The following is a 20,268-nucleotide window of genomic DNA, read 5'->3' as shown; positions in this document are numbered from 1 at the left end:
CATGACGTAGTGTTTACCATGCGCGCATATGTGATGCGATATTGGGTCGCGGCTTCCCGTCTTTCTTGGTACTTGCAACACTTGCAACACACTAAAACAGTGGTTCCACGTTATTAAAGCCGCACGTTCCTGGGCGAGATCGATTCCTTCCCCGTCACTTGAGTTTCAGATATTTCAATATTTCGATATTTCGGTCATAGTCCGTCCGCTGGCCGCTGATCGCCCGTCATGTCTCGGTCTGGCTGCCATTGGCGTAGGTCATGAATATCGACGGTCGAGTTCGAGTCTCGAATCTAGAGCACTCGGATCGCCCTTCCGCCGGTTGACCGCGACTATCTCTTGCCATCCTGCCGGTTGACCGCGACGATCTCCTGGCTGAATTGGTTAATACTTTTGACAACGAAGCGCGCATACCTGGCAATATTCGCACCGGGTACCTCGCTGGCCCGCATCTCTTGGTCCTCGGTGGCTCAGTGGCTCAGCAGTGCTCGCGTTGCCTCCTTCCAGCTTCAGTTCTTTTCCTGTTTCTTCCAACAATCCAATCCCCACATCTCCGATCTCTCTCTCTGTCTCTCTTTCCCCTTTCCCCTCCCAACTCTCTCCACTATCCGTCATGATGCGATCTCCCCCCGTACAGCGCCATACTACAGCTCAGTTGATTCCAATCTCCCGGCTGCTGATCCCTTGAGTGAGGCGCATCGAGATTGTTTGACCGCAGTGCGCAGTGTGATCTGTTCCCCGCTGGAGAGAGAAAACTACGTATGCCAAGCCTTTTGTGTCGTCACTGAGCGTTGCCGACCGTGGGGTCCCTGCATGATCCAGAAGTGGCTTAGCGGCCTTTACTCTCCACCTAAGTAGAGTACATACTAAAACACTATGGGAGATACAAGCTTCCCCTTCTCTCCACCACTCAAATCTCTCCACACAAAACTAACATCTCTAGCATTATAACGAGGCATTTTCATGTGTTTGAAATCAGGTAATCAACTATCAAATATGCAGTTAAAGAATGCAAATGATACGATTTGGAGAGGTATGATCCGATTTCGATCTTCTGTGATAAACTGCAGGATAAGCAGATTGGTTCGGCGTGTTTACGTATTTTAATTATCCAGTTGTTCAGTTTCTTAATGGACAGACTTTAACTTCATCTTTCGGGAATGGAAGGGGCTGGAATATATTACGGAATATGACTCGGTTGCGGAAGAAACGCATACAAGGTAACACGTTCGCTGTGGGGATATGTGTGAATCTGTGAGTTTTGTTGATTAGTTCCAGAGGTCTAATTCCGACTAGATGCAACTGTTTGAAATCTTCCGAGTATGACCTTCCTAGTTCTCATCGAACCCAAAAATTAAATTATATAACAAAGCAGAAATATATGTCTAGTAAACCCTCGCCCATCTACCCCTTCTTTTATACTCCTACTCCACCTCGCTCGGCTTCTCCCCCCTAAACAAACTCCCCAAATAACTCCCCTTAACAACCTTATCCGCCTTCCCCTTCTTCCCAATCGTCACATTCCCCAGCGCCAGCGTGAAAATCAATCCCAGCCACCCAAAACTACTCAACGCATAAAACGCAAGCACAATCCCCCTCTTCGCCTTACCCCTTATATACTCCTGCTCCACCGGGCCCAGCCCCGCAATCGCATCGAAACTACTCGACCCCGCAGAGCTAAAATTGATACCCCCCTGACTCAGCGTGTTGTTGAAGATATTCAACATCAGCGTCGTCGCGATCGTGCCACCCAACGAGACCATCAACGACATCAAACTCACTATCGACGCAATCTGGCGCGGGTAGTACCCGATACCATGCAGCGTCCCAGGCATGAAGCGCACCCCGGTTCCCACACCCGTCAGCACCAGCATACCGATGATGAACGGCATGCCCTCCTTGTCGAGCGCGAGAGCTATGAGCGTGAGCCCAAGCGGCTCAAGCACAACGCCAAGGAAGAGCGTGGCGAACGTCTGCAGCGGCCACACGTTACACGCGAACATGGCCATGTATGAACCCGCGGCGAGGCCGGGGAGATAGTACAGAAGGTTCACCCCAGACTCGCCCGAGTCCTTGCCGTGCACCAGCGCGAAATAGAGATCCACGAAGTAGAAGACGGCGTACATGGCCATGCCGGTTAGGAAGGAGATGTACATCAGGATGCTGACGTTGCGTGCAACGAGAAGCTTGAAGGGGAGCATGGCCTTCCGAGTCGGGTTGCGCCGCGACAGGAAGTGACCGGGGAGCATGAGATATTCCCAGACGATGAAGGCGGCAAGGAGTGCGACACCGATGATGAGTGGGGCGAGGATTTGGACGGAGTTCCAGGCGTAGGAAGACCCAGCCCATGTGAGCGCCAGGACGAGAAGCCCAAGTCCGAAGAGGAACAGGATCTGCCCGCCATAGTCGATGGTGAGGAGTCGCGCTTTGAAGGTCTGCTCGATATTGACGTCTGTCACTCCGTCAACCCGCTTTATCTCCTGCGGGCCGAGGAGCTCAGGCCGCAGCACGAAATGCACGAGAACCATCCCAATGAGTCCCAAGGGAATATTAATGATGAAACACCATCTCCAGCTGACTTGCGTCAGGTATCCCCCTACCACGGGCCCGATGCCGTATCCTACGCCCCCGACGATCGTGAAGATAGTATTGTTTTTGGCGTTCTCTTCTAGCGTCACTTTGTCTGCTAAGATGACCTTGGTGTTGATGAGCATGCCCGCACAGCCAATGCCCTGGAGTGCGCGCCCGACGAGCAGCATGGGGAAGGAGGTCACCGGCGCGGCGGCGCAGAGCACGCTGCCGATGACCATGAAGATGAGGGAAAATTGCATGGCGTAGTAGCGGCCGAAGACGTCGGCGAGTTGGCCCCAGGAGGGGATGAAGCAAGCGGAGGTGAGGTTGAAGGCTGAGACGATCCAGTTGAGTTGCGCGAGTTGATCTGTGGAGTGTTAGGAATTGTTCCGTGAAAGTGGGGGAGCGATGGGAGGGGCTTACTGAAATCAGATGCTATGAAGGGAAGTGCGCCGGCGATGATTGTGACATCGAGAGACTGGACTAGGAAGGGCACGAAAAGACCTGATATAATGCGCCACCGGTATATCCTCGCGGCTCGTTTGGCCTCCTTGCACTCCGCACAGGGAGATGAGTTATCGACCAAGTCCGTCTTTTCGTGGACTTCTGGCGCGCCGTCGGGGTGGGCTGTGAGCTCCATCGCCGACTCTGAGATCTGGCTGACACCGCGACGGTGGATGCAATCACGCTTTTTCTCGGACTTGGTTGGTTTGCTGGCTTTGGTGGGCTTGGTGGGTTCGTAGAGCTTGCTTGGCTCAGTGGGATAACTGGGCTCGCTGGTGTCCGGCTCGCTCGACTCGACAGGCAGTTTATTCTTCCTGTTCTTGTACCATTTATACGCCAAGTACGCCATATTCGATCTTTACTCGCACGCCGGCGACAAACAGAAAGTGCTGAGGGGACTCGATCGAGCACTTAAAGTGCGAGGTTAATTGTCAAAGAACCAGCAGCGAGAACACACAGATGGTAACCCTGATCTTATAAAAGGGCGAGCCGTTAAGCCGCACAGCAATGATAATGATGTATGTAGAGTGTACAAATGTGTTTATGATTTATCTTGCCAACAGCGAGAGAAGAACATGGTGACGGCCTCGGGTTATATACAAGTGCCGGGCAGCCAGCTATCAACAGCGGCTCATCTAACTCCGCCACAGCCTCACGGAGAGCGGAGACAGGGACGAGACAGATGCGGCGGTGACAGGGAGAACGCAACTCATTACGACGCCAGAAGGATCTTTGGGTGGAGAGCTAAGGGTATGAATCATCCAATATCAAAGCCCTACGGAATGCCCAGTGAAACCCGTTTAATCGTGGCAAAGAAAAAGGAGAAATTAAGAAATATGTAATATGTAAGACGCACATATAAATCGTCCGCAACGCATCAAATTTCCTGTTCTGGATACAAAGCGCGAAAAGGCCGACGACATGGTGACCTAAATACGGTTTAGCGGTAATTGTTGAGTTTTGTGGCAGGGCAGGAGCTACTGGGGTTAGTGTAGCCTAATGTGGACTAGTTTAGACTAGCGAAGTGGATTTTTGCACAGCTTACAACTTCATGGTACCCCAAATACGGTTTAGCGTGATTCCTTGGGTTGATTGGCGCCGGATAAGCTTTGTGACGGTTTGGGCGGCTGAGGGTCCAAGAGATAAGCGCTAGTCATGGCCTGAAAATCCAGGGTCAACATATCCCCTCCTCGTCACCATCGACACGCCAAGCCACGCGGCCAAGCCCTTTACTCTACAGTGCAGTGTGTCGAATAAGATCTCATAACTACCTTTATTTCCTTCTTGAGACTGGATTGCCCAGAGGCTGAACCCGGAGTACCAGAGCCATGCCCCAGTTCGTGCTCATTTCCTGAGTGCGGCCAAAGGTGTCAGCTGTATTAGGGAGGATTCAACGAAGAGGGGAGGGGTAAGAACAGAAGCACTGTGTCAAGGAATAGGGAGACTGAGAACTGAAACTTCGAGCAGGGAGTAAGGACAGCAGTGTCAAGCAAGAAAGAGGCCGAGAACAGAAGTATCAACCGCACGGGAAACTATAGTGAGGAGGCAAGGATCTAAGAAGGAGATTAAGGAAAGAGGGATCTCAAAGGAGCCGCTGCAGTACAACACCAGTACAACAACCACAGTACGCCACAATGGTCTACTGCGGTAAACCCTCAGGGGCATGTCACGCCTGCCGAGAGCGCCGCACCCGCTGTGACAAGCTGCCAGACGGCTGCACCCAGTGCACAAATGCAAAGCGCATGTGTCCCGGGTACCGCGCCATGGGAGATGTGCTCTTCAAGGACGTCACTATCAATGTGATCCGCAAGGCTAAGGCAGGCGAGGTGCGCGCGAAGCAAGCCGCATTGAGATCAAGCCCTCAATCATCTACCCCACAAACGCCTAACGCCACAGCCGACGATGACAGCGATCCGTCCGAAGATGGTATGGAGGTCGTTGCCCAGGCCACCCCGCTGCAGCACTTCTCATTGGTCCCTAGCGTTGAGGAGCGCGCAACGGGACTCTTTGTAGCCAACTACGTTTATGCGCTTGATGGCTACACTCGTGGTCATCTAGACTACCTCACAGATGTCTTCAGAAAGGACAGTCTCGATGAAGGGCTCCTCTCCAGCATGAAGGCTGTGGGCCTCGCCGGCTTTGCTCACACCACACGCTCTCCTTATCTTATCAAGAACGCGCGCTGCCAATACATCAAGGCGATCCAGCACACGAACGCCGCCCTGCGTGATCCCAGCACCGCAAAGAAGGATGCCACACTCCTCACGATCATCATCCTCGGCATATTCGAGTCGGTCACCGGCGGCTCGCTACGTTCCCTCCGCGACTGGGTCGCCCACGTTATGGGCGCCTGCGACGTCGTCAAAGTGCGCGGCCACAAGGGAATCGAGTCCATATCTGGCCGCCGCATGCTGCTCCAGGTCACCTCGAACCTGCTGATCTCGTGCGTCCAAAAGGCTGATCCGGTCCCAGACGACATCGCCGAACTGATCTTCACCGCTATCAACACTGTACGCACCAAGGACTTGGTCAACAACATCCAGTCCAATGAATCCGCCTTCCTCGTCCTGGAGTGCATGATTAAATTCGCCAAGTTGCGCTCCGACGTCGTCCATTGTCACGAAACGGACCCACTAGTCATATACGTCCGGTGTATCGAATTAGACACTATTCTAGAGAACCTGTCCAACAACCCCCCTGAGCACTGGCGCATCCACACCGTATTCACGGACGCCGCGCCGGATTTCATCTACAATGGCCGCTACCACATCAACACCGACTACATAGTCTCCCAGTCATGGAACGCCCTCCGCATCGTCCGTTTCATGCTCAACGAGATCGTCCGCGACTTGCTCACCCCGGGTGCCACTGTCCGCGACGTTCCCACCTCGGGCGCCACTGAGTCGTTGCCCCTCCACACCCCCCTCACCGGCCCCGAGTTCGAAGCTCAGCGGCTAAAATCTATCGCCGCCATGTACGAGGCCCAAGAAGGGATCCTATACAGCGTCCCACAGCACACCGATGCCATACCCGATCGCGGGGGTAGTGGTGCCAGTACCAACTCACCTGTGCGTACGGTGTGGTCGGATTTCCGCGACCGGCCAGGAGAAGAGAAGCCGCTTGCGAAGATCTCGGGCGCGTTGTTCTTGATCTGGCCTCTGTGGTTTGTGGGGATTAATGATACGGCGTCGGATGAGATTAGGAGGTTTGTGGTGAGGAATCTGAGGATGGTGGGGGATCGGATGGGGATTAAGCAGGCGTATTTGTTGGCCGACGCGGTGGAGTCGCATATTGAACTGAGCGTGTCACTGTAGATGGGTGTGACTGGAGTTTTGGGGGGTTGACGTTTATTCGCGCCAACGATTTGATTTGATGACTGATGAATATACCGAAGAAGAAAGATACTGAAGCTACATAAAGAGTCTAAAGAGGGACTGACTATGCACAATATAAAGTGCTTATAGTAACTGTTATTGGGATGAAGGCGCTCAATTATTTATGGGTATAATTCTTATATCATAATTATATTATTTTTTAATGGGCCATTTACTAGAAAATGAACTCGAGCTTAAATTTTATACAACAAAGCTGCTCTATGCCAAGAATACTGGGCGAGGGGCTAGTCGCTTAAACTGGTTACCTATTTAAGCACTTTGATCCATCCTCCTCCAACTACACTTCCTTCCACACAACGTCTAAAGTTTACTTAATAAGCCCATGCTAGAAATACCAATAAATATCGAATACAAAGATCCGCATTGATCTCGCAGTCTTGCAGCATGTCTGCTCTAGCACCTTGGCTTCAGCGGAAGTTCCGTCACGCTCGAAGCAAATATACAAAAGAGAAAGAGCCAGGCATTCCCAAGGGACTTCCAGTTCTCCCCGAGTCATACCGGGATTTGTGTTTTGATCCGTTTCCATCTCTGAGCCCATTCTTCCAGAAACTGCCCTTGGAAATCCGCCGCACAATATATCTGGCTGCCTTTGGAAACCGAACTCTCCACATGGATCTTCAATACAGACACCCACACATTCCTGGTTCCTTGCACGCAGGACTCAATGGCGAAGACAATCTTTTTGATGTGTCAATTCCAAAGTCATGGCTCTGGTGGAGCTGTGTCTGCCATCGGAATCCGTATCACCAACATGACCTATGGTTGGACCACTGTAGCATCGGCGCCTGCTACTGGAACGACGGTTATTGTCGGGCTGATGAAACGGGACCGCGCAATGATTGTTACGTGGGTGTGATGGGATGGATGGTGTCGTGTCGCCAAGCGTGTGTCTATCCATCCCATTATCAATCTCATTATGCTTATGCTTGTGTTTATTTTTATTAATTCCTTCGCTAGGTACACTGAAATACTCCCAATTTTATACTCGGACAACACAATATATATTCACAGCGTTCCGTTCAGCAGCCATATCTTAAGGATACTACCGCTGCAGAATTTAGCAATGATGACGTCTTTAGAATTCATGTGGGATCTTGACACTTCTCCGGATGTAATACCATGGGTCCGTAGCGAGGATGTTGACAAAGTCAAGCTTAAACGTTGGAAGGTCTTCAAGGACTTGATGTCAATGATTAACAAATCAACCTTCCAGAGTCTACAAAAACTCGTCCTTGTTATTGTTGACAACAGAGATGGGCGGAGATGGTTCCCCGACGAAATCATGGCTGCGTCCCAAACGAAACCGCCTCAATTCATTCTCTTGGACCCGCCAGATCGAATTGCTAGGGAGTTTGGTGGGCAGCTACAGAAATTCGAACTCACCCTTCCTTACGATAGGGCTGCTGACCTCGAAAGTAAGCTGGTGGATAAGATGGATAAAACTCAAGTTATAATGCGCCATCCCGGACTTGCTATGATCCGGAAATTCTGGAGATCAATACCTAAGCAGCTCCCAATCCACGAGGAACTCGGTTTTTCTGGAGAGCTTGGGTACTGGATCATACACGGACATTGTTTATCACCAGGTATCTGGACTTGCAGCCTTGGTACTGGACGAATCACGCCGCCGAACTACTAGTACTGAAGAGTGCAAGTAAGGATTTTTAGACGCTGTAAATAGAATATCGACTGAGATTATAATATGAAACTGCTAGCATTAATTTGTTTTAGCTATATCAAGCCCAAAAAATAAATAACGATATATAAAAATGGCAAAAAAACAACCCACGCCAACAACGAACGCTACAGTATGTAAACATCATAAGTCAACCTCCCTCACCCCAACCCCCCCCCTTTAAGCCTCCTTCAAAACCCCCCCCTTCCCCACCGGCCTCGCCTCCAACTCAATTTCCTCTCCTCCCCCCGCCAACCTCGCATAACTCGGCGGCGGCGTCTCCGGCATCTCACTCACCCTTTCCCCCCTCTCCGCATGCCTAAACCCATCCTCCGCCCCTCCTCCCCGCACCTCCTCCCCATCCACTCCCCCCCCAACAACCTCCTCCACATCCTCCGCCTTCCTCCTCCGCTGCGCCGCACCACACCCACTCTCATCCTGCCCCGCACGATACCGCTTCTCGCCTCTCGCGGGCTTCTTCCGACAACACGCGCATGCTGCGCCTGCAGCTCCGACACCAGCTGCTGCGCCTGCTAGGGCCATGCTGTTGCCTTGTAGTCCGGCGACTAGGCGGGGTTTTGGGGGAGTGGAGGAGTCGTCGGCGGATGGGGTGGTGGTGGGGGAGAGGGGAGTTGCGGCTGCGACGGCGAGGAGGAGGGAGAGGGAGGCGGTGGTGAGGAGGGGGATTTGCATAGTGTATGCGGTTTGGGGTGTGAGATTGTGTGGGTTTGAGGTGGATGGTCGTCGTGGTGGGGGTGAGGTTGCTTGGATTGTAGTACAGGAGAGTTTATGGGTGGTAGGAGTACTGGTGTACTGGTATATATGGGGTAGGAGACTGAGGTTGTATTGGAAGTTGGATTGGGGGTATTCATTATTTATCTGGTTCACCCCCCTCTTCAATTATCACGGTGAGATATAGACCAATATATCTTTGATTTCCTCAAACTACCACTTTGACGCGTGGCCTACGCACGTAAGTAGTTGGTGTACGCGGTTTTCTCTTGGCTGTCGCAGGATTTGGGTGGGTAAGCGCGATTGTGGCTTAGCGGACTGATCCCTCCCTCCTCAAACTGCATCCATCATCCATCTCAGCTACTGACCTGTCAATGGATGCCCTTTTGTGGAAAATAAATATTTGAATTTCTTTGTGGATTAATTTTTATCAATTATTTGGCGGCTAAACCGGTTTCTACGTATCAAATGACTTTGTGTTGCTTTCTATATGGCGAGGCGCTTTCGACATCTTTCTGGTATCGTCATTGTCGCCCTTTACCTGAACTGAACTCCATCAACACCATCAACACCATCAACTCCCGCTCGCATTTCAACCCTCTATTTACCCTGGCCTCCTCTTATTGGTCTGTCACTACACGTACGCATAGTTATGCTCCTAACTAGTTCCCCCCAAACAACCCAAAAACAGACCGAACTTTTCGCCAACAGCTTCATCTATCCTGTAGGTTGGTAAGTTTTCATTTTGTCAAAGAGTTGTTTGCTATTTGGAGAATCGTACCTAACAATCCTTCGAACCTTGGAACCCTTCCTAAAAAAAAAGTGACTGTGCTTCACAGCTCCTATGTACAGCCCTCACTCAACCCCAAGATGGTCTAGCAATGCAAGCGCATTGCCAGGTTACTTCCTGTCGGCACCGTATCAAGGAACGTCCGAGAGAACTCCAGAAATCTGTGCACATCTTTGAAGTTGGACATGAGGCCTACCGAGATGCGGAGGGCGCCAGAAGTAGAGATGCCGATGTCAGCCAGGAAATCATCCCACTTCTTCCGCTTGCCGTGCGCAGCCTCGTGTTGCCATGCGCTCTCAAACGCCTCGAGAAGCGACTCTTTTTCCAGGTTGAACGCAGCCTCACTGGCGCCAGGGTTGCAGAAACACCCAGAGCGCAAGGACAAATTAATCTTGTTTCCACGCTGCTCAACTATGCGCTCGTCAACCACGTCACCGTTTGCGTCGATATAGTTGAACGCAATTGTTCCGCCGCGCATATATACGTCTGTCGGACCATAGAACCTGATCAGTGGGAGCCCAGACTGATGGCAGAGCGCGAGCATCTCTTTGAGGAGCCAGTCGGTAAGGCACATGACGCGAAGATGGACAGCATCCCTGCCGACGTCCTTGAGTTGACGGAGGCCGATGTGAACGGCTGGAAGGTTCAAGAAGTTGATTGTGCCATCTTCAAAGCCCTCGTGGTGGTCAAGGAGGACGTGGCCATCGCCCAGGGCCGAGCTTCCCCAAACGGTTCCACCAGCAAACGCTGGACGCTTCAATTTCAGCAGGGAATCCTTGCGTGCAATCAGACACCCGACGCCGGTTGGGTAACCGAACATCTTGTAGAAAGATATTGGTACAAAGTCGGGGTGCCATACCGAGAGGTCGAGGCGGTTAGTCGGTACATAGGCGGCGGCATCGAGACAGACGAGGCAACCCTGAGCTTGGGCAGTGGCGATCCACTCGAGTGGGTGCTGAACACCGCTGAAGTTGGACTGAGCGGGGTAGGCGAAGAGTCGAGGACCGACAGGGCCATCAAACTTGGGTTTAAGAGCTTCCTTCAAGGCAATATCGCTCACACGGAGGTCGGATGTCAGTGGGACATAGGTGGTTTTGGCGCCCTTTGCGCGTGCGAACTCGCGGATACCCTGAACGGAGTTGTGGTTGTCCATAAACAGGATGTACTCGCTCCTGGAGTCGAATGGGAATGCCTCTCCGACAAGTTTCAACGCGCCAGATGCGTTGGCAGTGAAAATCACGCAGTACTCCTCAGGTGACGCCTTGAAATATTGGAGGACACAGGCACGGGCATACTCATCCAACTCTGTCATGGCGCTTGATGTTGGGTTGAGCGAATGCGGGTTCCCAAATATGTTGGTACCGAGAAGATTCTGGTGATGGCGGAGCTGTCTGCTGGAGTATAGCCCAGCACCAGTATAATCGAGGTAAATGTGGCCCTGGAGATCGAGAATGGGGTACTCAGACCGGCGGACTTCGTCAATGTGCGAAGTGGCCTTGTATTTTGGATAAGCCTCCAAGAAGTTCTTCTCATCCTGTTTGTGGGCTTTTACCCTCCCGGGGATCCCACTGATGCAAGAACCCATGATTACTTCGAGAGAGACTGCAGTGCAAAAGTTGAAGAGTTCGAAAAGATTTTTTATATGGGTTGTTTAAGGGGAATGATTACTCCCATGAAGGGTCTGAAGGATGAATGGGATGGATGAGCAAGGTGACAGTTGAGTGAAGGGGCAGGAAATGTCCAGTGCTTTATCATAAAGGCGATGAAGGGTGCTTTTAATTCGCATCCCTGCAAGTGCCCAGCCCTTGTACACCACACCACACGGTGCGCAAGGTGCTTATGCATAAGTACCGGCTAATCGATCGCTACATTCTTTTCGCTCGCCTGCCACATCCGATACACACTTGTGTTGGTACCAGCATTGACATTGGTGGTGGTGTTGGAGGTTGCTTACAGGTGCTTCTATAAATATGTGTTACATTCGCTTCAACTCTCCCATTATGTGCATGGCCAAGCCACTTCCGCCCCTCCACTTCGACAACGCTGGGAATTGGACATACAGAGCCCACTAACTAGGATCGGCAATCCCGCCAACGCATTGCGTTAGTAATCCTACTTTTGCTGATCAAACGGGGCTGCTGATGCTTCTCTTTCACTAGCAAAGACGAAATGGAATGACCTTCCCGTGATAGTTAGAGTAGGCGATGGCTATGTCTCTAAAGCCCGTGGCGGAATGTGCTCATGCCGCACTGCACATAGAGTAGCGCTGAAATATGGGGATCTATGATTAGAACCAGGGATCAGAGGATCCAGCTCGGCAGTGCCTACGACAGACCCGGTCCACATTGATTGGCATGGCTGAACTGACAGCTGAACTGACAGCAGAGTGCTATTTTGCCCCAAGGCTAAAACAGCTTACATAGAGTGTTTGAAATCTGGTTTGAAATCCAACACAAAATAGGGCACAAATTCAAGTACTACCCACAGATGGGTATCCTGGTAACGTAATCTGCTGTGTTATGCTGGGGATTCTCCACGACACCATGGCAGCGCCACATTAACACGACATCTCCGTGTGGAACCACGGAAAGTTGCAGCATCGCCAAACGACAGGTTATACGCCGTTCCCCAACAGGTACGCTGGCAATATTGCAGGAACTGTGGATTCTGGCCAGATCGAAATTCCAAAACCCAAAGTGAGGGAAGCGTCAAGGACAGGAAAGCACTCTACTCGAGTCCTGTCATACTCTTATGCAGTCAGACACAGTCAGACGCCAAGAAAATCAATAATCCGATATATTTTGCCTACCCATAGTCAATTTATCCCAACCCGGCAACTCAGCCCCGAACGAGCGGGCCCCTGCCCTGCGCGCCTACCAAACGGTAGTGGCGTGCGGGGTATTCCCGCCCGCCCGTTTGATCACTAAAAGGACGCTAGAAACCCCCACTTACAGCGGTTAGCCCGCTAGATCGTCGTCCAGATCACCCCAAGAGCACAACAGGGGTTCATTCCCATTACGTGCACGAGCGTGACGGGCAACACCGCCGACCTCGCATGATGCTGTGCGGCGTAGGACTAGAGTATGGCAGCTTCCAACGCCCGACTACGAAGCTAGAAAGGGCGCGCGCCTGTCTCTCGCCTTGTCTTGAGCTCTGCGAGGTTGGTGGTGGCAATGTTCTAGGTCGGTGATTCCAGGAACCACCCCCCCTTGCTTCGTCCCAAGGAGAATGTGGTTCCTGTCTGACCGCCATGGTAGCCAACCAGCACACAAGATGTGGCATGCTGACCTCTGTGGCGCCTACTCCCCCCTCGCATTTTTCCCATACATGATCTCGATCCGTTTCCTTGGGCCCGATGGGTGCTACGCAACTGCTTCGATACTGCAAATTCCCTCAGCCCCAGCGGGGCTCTAAGATAGAAGGCATGCGCTGCATGTGAGAAGTAAGAGCGGAGCACGTCGTATACCGTCTGGCATGCGCAGGGTATAAGCAGGTGACTTGCCGTATTCCAAATTGGAGCGAGACAGCATACTGATCACCGAACAAACAGCAGAGCCACCGGTGATGAGAGATAATGCGGGGGATATGATGGTTCATCGGGATCGGCGATGCCAAGCAAATACTGTAAGTAAGGAGGCTGGCTACTTACAATCGCTTCCAGTATCGCTACAGACAACCGACGCCGCAGCATCGTTCTCAGCACAGCTGGGTATCTGCATTGCTTTCGCTGTTACACAACAGCTCATCGATGGCATATCGTGCTTAGCATGGTTAGCCGTATTGCTCGCATTACTAGTGTCACCACGGCAGCTAGCTAAGTCCGCAGCATCGTGCTCAACACGGTTGGCTATAGCGCGCGCTATGCCTGTACCACCTCACGCAATTGAGGCGGCAGCATCGTACTTATCACAGTTGGGTATAGGCGTTCGCGCTGTATCACCACAGAGTATCTATCAGCATTATGTTTGGCATGGTTGGATATATGAGCTCCCTATGCTCGTGCTACACTCAATTGGGGCGACAGCATCGTGCTCCGCACAGATGGGTATATGCACTTGCTCTGCCGGTACCACAGCAGATTATCAAGGCAGCATCTTGCTTTGCGCTGTTGGACATTTGCGATTTGTTTGGAAGTGCCACTCACCGCCGGCAACTGAACGATCTCATCGCCCCTAAGATCGGGCGGCTATCTACAGTATTGAGACAGAGCCGGCTACCAGCGGATTGAGCCATTTACATCGTCTGCGAACCTATAAGTGATCTACTATGGTTCGAGTGAAGTGCAATTTCTGTAAGAATATATCGATTGCCCCTTTGCTTGTGGGGGGGCTAGGTGTACAGCAGCACTGTGTCGGGGTGTAAATATCTAGAATAAAAGGAGGCTGGTGTATACTATCATGCACTTGTCACGTCCTACGAGAACACCGGTTATGGAGACCCCCACGAGCTCTGTGTTGCACTTTGTCGCGGGTAAAGCTCTGTTTCTCCAATATTCCTGCTGTTCACGCGTGATTTCTAGAATTAAGGGATAATCAGGGTTCACTCTCTCTCTCGCCCCATCTCGTGGGAACACCAACGAAAGGAGAACCCACATAGACACGTACACATCACGTTTTTTATTGGTAGGTTTCTAGCTTTCCTTAATTCTGGGGTTACAAGCGTATAGTCGGTGACTGACATTGTGCCGATATCTGATGGAAATTCTCCACTCCCTCGCCACGTCTAATAGACACCCCGACGAAAGGAGCCCCACGTGAACTATACTGTATTTTGTGTCAATGGAATGATATTCTCCTTTATTCCGATTTTCAAGGCGCATAGTGATATGGTACAGAGACTCAGAGGCATGTGAAAAGTTTCTAAATTCGCTATTTAAGCTAGGACCAACCCATCCATTCCCCTATCAAAACATTCCCATATAATATTGTGTCCTTCACAATGTCATCATCTGCATGCAGTCCAAACTCCTGGTTGGCTCGAGCACATGATATTGACTGTGGGACTTTACCTCTGTCAGAGATTCTATGGATGATCTAGGATTTGCCAGGAAATGGCCTTTGGTTTAGGCGTTTCATATGCCTATGACATTTGGCTTACTGGTTTGGTGACCAGCTGACGAAAGAGCGGAACTTGGGGTTTCAGCCACCTCCTAGAAATCTAGTATATAGTCAAGTAGCCCATCAAGATAGATAGATAGTTCAATCAATTTTATGTATCCATATACTGTATTTACTTGTGATACTCGTGGGCAGCGTCTGCGCATTGGGATTCTTTGGGATACCGGGTATTATCACCCGTTTTTGGGCGTGGAACACCATATTCCCCAACCACCTCCAACAGGTCCGTGCCTCAAACCCCTTCCCAACAGCATCTACAAATACTCACGCAGTTCAACTCGCATTATTCCAATAGCAATGACTGTTTGTTACATACCTCAGAGTAATCATACTCACCTATATTGTAATAATGTGCGAGCCTGAATCATGAACTCTATTTCCAGGTTAGCGCAACTGTTTCTAAAACGACCACCATCGCCTCTCCACCAGATCCCTATCGCAGGCTTCCATGTGCTTAACAAGGGACAGCTGATAGAAGAGGAGACGCTTCCACATTATTCACCAGCTCAATTCTTTCCCATTAATATTGGTGAGGTTTTAAATGCTAGATACCCAGTTATTGGGAAACTAGGGTACGGCGGAAACTCAACAGCATGGCTTTCCAGAGACTTGAAGTAGGTTTGTATTTCCCTAATATACAGGATATATTACTGACCGTTAGTATAGGGAGCATAAATATGTTACTGTGAAAGTTTGCAGACTGGAATGCGAACAAGTCAGAAGAGGGATCGATGTCTACAAACACCTGGACACTCTCGCAACAAGTCACGTTGGTGCTCTACTTATTCGGGACATGGCCGACTCATTTGATATCAGCAATGCACATGGAAAATATCCATGTATTGTGCATAAACCGTTGTCAATAAGTTTGGCCCAGTTACGAAGTAAATGCCCAAATCGAAGGCTCCCTGTGAATGTGTTGAAACCTGCTCTTGTCCATATTTTTCTGGCGCTCGATTTCCTGCATTCGGAAGCGAACATGGTACACACAGGTAAGAAAGATACGCGGTTCATAAAACTAATGATGTCGTTTGTTCCTAACAGATTTGCAGACTTACAGGAGAGAAATATAATCCTAGGTATCGAGGATGACTCCATCCTCGAGGAATTTGCGAGGAGCGAGTTGAGACATCCAAGTCCACGGAAAGTTGATGGAGACCGCATTATCTACAAATCAAGAGACTTGGTGATTACAAAAAATCCAGGGCGACCAGTAATCACGGATTTTGGAGAAGCTAGAATAGGTCAGCAGACTTATGATGATGATATTCAGCCATTCCAGTACCGGGCCCCTGAAGTAATTATGGACATGCCATGGAGCTACAAAGTCGATATCTGGAATGTAGGTGTCATGGTAAGTACCAGCCGTGTTCTATTTCATTTGTATGAGCGTCCAGTTGACTTTGCCCTTTCCTTTAGATTTGGGATTTGTTTGAGGACAAGAATATGTTCAACACAAGAGGACCTGATGGTGTCCCTGATAGTTTGTATCACATGGCACATATCACAGCGCTTTTAGGGCCAGCACCACTCGACTTTCTCGAGCGCAGCCGCAGCGAGAGAAGGCAGGAATACTATGATCCGAAGGGTGAGTGAATACTGACATTGTCATTATGACGACCTGTGTTAATGATAGTGTCTATGAAAGGGATAGTTTTAAATCCTCAAAATGTAATATTTAATTAATCCGACTTTTTGAGAAACCATGCTCCGCAGAGATCTGTTTTGCGTCTGCCCTTTCCCCTTTATATGTGGGCAACAAGAAACTGCAGCTTGCTCCATTAAACCTTATACGAGTCAAGTACGTCAGACCTACCAATGTGAATCAATGGGCTTAATATAACCCATAGATATATGAAGGGAGAAGCCAAGCATTCCATTAACGGCCAATTTTGAACAAATGGGTTCCAGCTGTCAACCACCTTCGTCCGAATCCGTTCCTCTATCGTTACCCATAGAGAATAATACTGTATCTCAAAACGTAAACCGAGACATCGCTGGCCATATAAAAGCTTAATTTTGTATAAACTCAGCTTTAATTTGTCTTAACTCAGCTCTCACAAAAGCCAGCCCTGAGTGCGGTGGTCCGGCGATCGCTGCCCCATTTACGGCCGCTTCACATTGTCTCAACTCAATTCAGCTCCCACAAATACTCGTCCTACTTGTAGGAGTCGGATAATTGACGCCACGATATTTAAAATGGCCCAGATGACTGCAATCTACGGCCTGGGCGGAGAAGAGCCCAAGATGGAGCAGTTTGTGGTGTTTCAGTAGAGCCCGGAGAAAAGTATAAATGATATGAGAAATCCCTCTGCACGGCGCCTCCTTCTGCCACAATCAACAGCATACACTAATTCCACTAACAAAATTTCAACAACTATTTCCAACACTTCCGAATAATGTTGGGCCCCAATGTTTTCAGCGTAGCAGCGTCTGCCCTTCTCGTCGGCGGTGCACTTGCCCAGAAAAAGACTATCCCAGCCTGCTGTTCAGTTCACACCACCAACAAAATATTGCGATGTAAGTCTGTGCAGTCTAATCTATCTCCTTCCCCCATCCTGGCTTGCCTGTAGAATAAAATAACCCGAATACCGCGATCTTTCTTGTAAAACTGGACTAAGCCAATCATACACCGTAGGTGAATACCCACAAAAATTTGGCTGTCTCCAGAATGGTTTCAAAGCCACTTGCAATGCAGCATATTTTGATGTGAACAGGGTAGGTCTTTCTTCGCTGTTTCTTGGCAACTTCAACTTTACGGGGTTCATTGCTAATCTGAGAAAATTACCTATAGGAAGAGAAACAGTTGAACCTTGTTGCTAACCGTGACTGCACTCAAGATAAATAATTATAAACCATGGATGTACTGTTGTGAGAATGTGAGAGTGACGGGGAGTGGTAGCATTTTAGGTTGGGTTGGATGGGGCATCAAGCAATTAAACATGATTTCTCTCGGAATTCAACATTCCTCGTATATGAGCCCACAAATCTATTAAGCTGCGTGTCCATTCTGCTTTTAAAATGAATATTGTTCACTACCTGTGCCGTACATGTAATGGTATAAAAGGGCACAAATAACTCAGCACCAGTGACAGACGCCAAGCCGCACAAATAACTCGGTGCTAGTGAAAGACGCTGTGGCGTACCAACACATGGGTGCTTTGATTGGATGGACGGCTATCGAGACACATATTGAGTTCCGCGTCTTCGAGACCACCACCCATTATAAAAGACTAGCTGTATAATATCGTAAAATCTTCTTCAAACTTGACCACCAATTTAATCCACCGCGTTAACTCACTCACTACCATGGCAAAATCTAAGACCAGTCAAAAAGCCACGCCTTCGTGCTGCGACAAACCGAAGGAGGCCTCGTCTTCGCCCGACAAGGCTGATGCATCCTCCCCTGACTCCGCCAACAAGCAAGAGAGCCTCGCTTTCCGTATCCCAACAATATCCCCGGTTCTATCCGCGCTCCTCCACAGCTCATGCTGCTGGCTTCCTGTAGGCTGTTCCCGTCCACCTTTGATCGCGCATCTTCTAACCCCACCAGACTCTCCTTGATCTCACCTCCATTGGCTCCGCCTCAGTGGCGTCCATCGGCCATCTGAAGCCCATTTTCGCAGCGATCACCGTGTGGGTGCTCATGGATAGCTTCCGTCGGGAGGGCGCCACCAACCGCAACGTGCTCAGGGCACTCATGTCGGGGTTCCTCCTAATCCTCCCAATGATCTTGAACTTGTCCCATCCGGGCGCCTCTGCTGAAACGTCGGGGAAGAGCTGTCATTAGGTGCCGTGTTGATCAGTGGAGAATTGGGTCCCGAGTCGTCACGTGGGATCTATTTATCTTCGATGCGGAGAAGTTGTCATACTTGACGCGACGCACATGACTTTGGAGTCCACCGTGATGGCATTTTGAGGGCGACTGGTCACTGGAAAGTCTGCAACCACGCGTTTGTATCAATTGGCGTGTAGCTGAGAGCAGGAGCCGGCAGGACGGGTTATTCTATGCGGGGAAATCAGCTTCGCCTATGACCGCTTGTGATGGATTTGGTAATGTTTTAATTGTTGTGGGGGCTCTAAAGGACTATATTTGCTAGGGATTTGAGAGAGTGGCTCGTTGGCTCGCAAATGCGAATGCATCTGGAAGTGGTGGCTTGGAGTCATGCGGTTGGAACGGGTCATATCGCATCACTGTATTGTATATTTGTGTATTGAGAACAGACGAAGTTGGTGGAGGTATTCGCTTTGGTATCACTATAAACTCTTTAATACCATCATATGTCTTCCCATCATCCCGCCGAGTATTAGTCGAGCCCCCTAATGTCCATATATCCGAGGCCGTCTCAGGTATTGCAAGGAAGTGTTCCCATGTGCAAAACTCCGCAGCAGAAACCCAACCATTGCTGGGAACTATGCATCCAACGCCCCTGAAAAAAACCGACTGCCCATTCCCTTTTTCCCTTCCCAGCCTTGTACCCTCAATCCAACAACCACGCCCTCCGCTTCTCCTCTTTCCTCGCCTTCCTCTTCTGCTTAAACTGCTTCACCTCATTCTTACTCAGCTTCTTCCCGCTCCTCTCCGCCTTCAGACTCCGCCCATCATGGCTATTCGCCGCCGCATCAACATCAAAGAACGCGTTCATCTGCCGCTTACTCTTATTCTCATCATTGAAGTTCTCCGGCGTCAAGTCCGCGGCCTGCCAGCGACCTGTAAACCTATTGAACGCCCCCGTAGCCGCATACGCCGCTGTCGGATCGACCATGCTCGCGTCTGCGGCTGCGGGAGCCGCCTCAGCAGGTTGTGCATACCACGCCGTCTCATCGTAGTCGCCATGGATCGCAGGGTCATACCCACCAGCAGCAGGCCGCGGCGGGGCTTCTTCTGGTATGGGCGTGGGCGCATCGACTCCAGGTGCCACGGCAGGCGCTGCCGTCGCGTCGGGCACACGCGGGTTCTCCCATTGTGTCGCTTGTGTGAAGCGGTTGTAGAAGTAGAATGACCCCGCCGTAGCATCCCATACTGGCGCCCAGCCGTCGTCTTCCTCCTCTTCTTGTGCTGGGGGCTCCTCGTCCGGGAGGGGAGGTTCTTCGTCGGGGAGAGGAGGCGCGGATGTGTCTTCGGGCTCCTTTCCCTTCCGTGATGTCGGTGCTACTGTGGGTTCTTCCGGCGACTCAGTCTCAGTCGGTAGTGATTCTGAGTTTGATGTGGCGTTATCTTGGGCTGGCTCCGTTGAGGCAGGGTGGTCGCCCGCACTCTCTTCGAAGTCCTGCGGTTTGTTGGGGGTGTCAGAAGTAGGAGTAGCCATTTCTAAAGTCTCTTGTAGTGATTAGTTGTCGCATATGGAGCAATCTAGAGAGATCTAATGTTGCACTTGAGCAAACAAATCAGCTCTGATTCCGTGGATGCATGTAACTCTATAAATTCACGGTCGCACTTGGCGCCCGCCAGTGACGAATTGGTCGCGAAATGCCGCTAATGCC

At 50.5% G+C, this 20,268-nt stretch overlaps 7 protein-coding genes across 7 annotated transcripts; 4 read left to right on the top strand and 3 right to left on the bottom strand.

The window, feature by feature from the left end:
* Positions 1-1,244: 1,244 nt before the first annotated feature.
* Positions 1,245-3,959, bottom strand: VE01_05293 (uncharacterized protein). The gene is made up of 2 exons (XM_018274758.2): positions 2,995-3,959; positions 1,245-2,938 (listed from the first exon to the last, which is right to left on the bottom strand). The coding sequence occupies exons 1-2, from the start codon at positions 3,422-3,424 to the stop codon at positions 1,425-1,427; spliced, it is 1,944 nt and encodes a 647-aa protein (XP_018130359.1). The 5' UTR covers positions 3,425-3,959; the 3' UTR covers positions 1,245-1,424.
* Positions 3,960-4,709: 750 nt separating this feature from the next.
* VE01_05292 (uncharacterized protein) lies at positions 4,710-6,389 on the top strand (the record flags this gene model as incomplete). The annotated part of the gene is made up of 1 exon (XM_018274757.1): positions 4,710-6,389. One exon carries the CDS (start codon positions 4,710-4,712, stop codon positions 6,387-6,389), a length of 1,680 nt encoding a protein of 559 aa, XP_018130360.1.
* A 745-nt stretch (positions 6,390-7,134) lies between these two features.
* Positions 7,135-8,109, top strand: VE01_05291 (uncharacterized protein; the record flags this gene model as incomplete). The annotated part of the gene is made up of 2 exons (XM_018274756.1): positions 7,135-7,316; positions 7,428-8,109. 2 exons carry the CDS (start codon positions 7,135-7,137, stop codon positions 8,107-8,109), a joined length of 864 nt encoding a protein of 287 aa, XP_018130361.1.
* Positions 8,110-9,752: 1,643 nt separating this feature from the next.
* VE01_05290 (uncharacterized protein) lies at positions 9,753-11,252 on the bottom strand (the record flags this gene model as incomplete). The annotated part of the gene is made up of 1 exon (XM_018274755.1): positions 9,753-11,252. One exon carries the CDS (start codon positions 11,250-11,252, stop codon positions 9,753-9,755), a length of 1,500 nt encoding a protein of 499 aa, XP_018130362.1.
* A 3,789-nt stretch (positions 11,253-15,041) lies between these two features.
* On the top strand, positions 15,042-16,475 carry VE01_05289 (uncharacterized protein). The gene is made up of 4 exons (XM_018274754.2): positions 15,042-15,398; positions 15,451-15,776; positions 15,837-16,138; positions 16,204-16,475. Exons 1-4 carry the CDS (start codon positions 15,151-15,153, stop codon positions 16,378-16,380), a joined length of 1,053 nt encoding a protein of 350 aa, XP_018130273.1. The 5' UTR covers positions 15,042-15,150; the 3' UTR covers positions 16,381-16,475.
* A 1,539-nt stretch (positions 16,476-18,014) lies between these two features.
* VE01_05288 (uncharacterized protein) lies at positions 18,015-19,057 on the top strand. Its single transcript, XM_018274753.2, has 2 exons — positions 18,015-18,288; positions 18,338-19,057. Exons 1-2 carry the CDS (start codon positions 18,094-18,096, stop codon positions 18,572-18,574), a joined length of 432 nt encoding a protein of 143 aa, XP_018130272.1. The 5' UTR covers positions 18,015-18,093; the 3' UTR covers positions 18,575-19,057.
* On the bottom strand, positions 18,960-20,228 carry VE01_05287 (uncharacterized protein). Its single transcript, XM_018274752.2, has one exon. It carries the CDS (start codon positions 20,091-20,093, stop codon positions 19,266-19,268), a length of 828 nt encoding a protein of 275 aa, XP_018130281.1. The 5' UTR covers positions 20,094-20,228; the 3' UTR covers positions 18,960-19,265.
* Positions 20,229-20,268: the final 40 nt, after the last annotated feature.

This window comes from Pseudogymnoascus verrucosus (assembly GCF_001662655.1).
Source record: "Pseudogymnoascus verrucosus strain UAMH 10579 unplaced genomic scaffold scaffold_22, whole genome shotgun sequence".
In the NCBI taxonomy this organism is placed as follows: domain Eukaryota; kingdom Fungi; phylum Ascomycota; class Leotiomycetes; order Thelebolales; family Thelebolaceae; genus Pseudogymnoascus; species Pseudogymnoascus verrucosus.
This window is presented reverse-complemented; position numbering and strand designations above follow the sequence as displayed.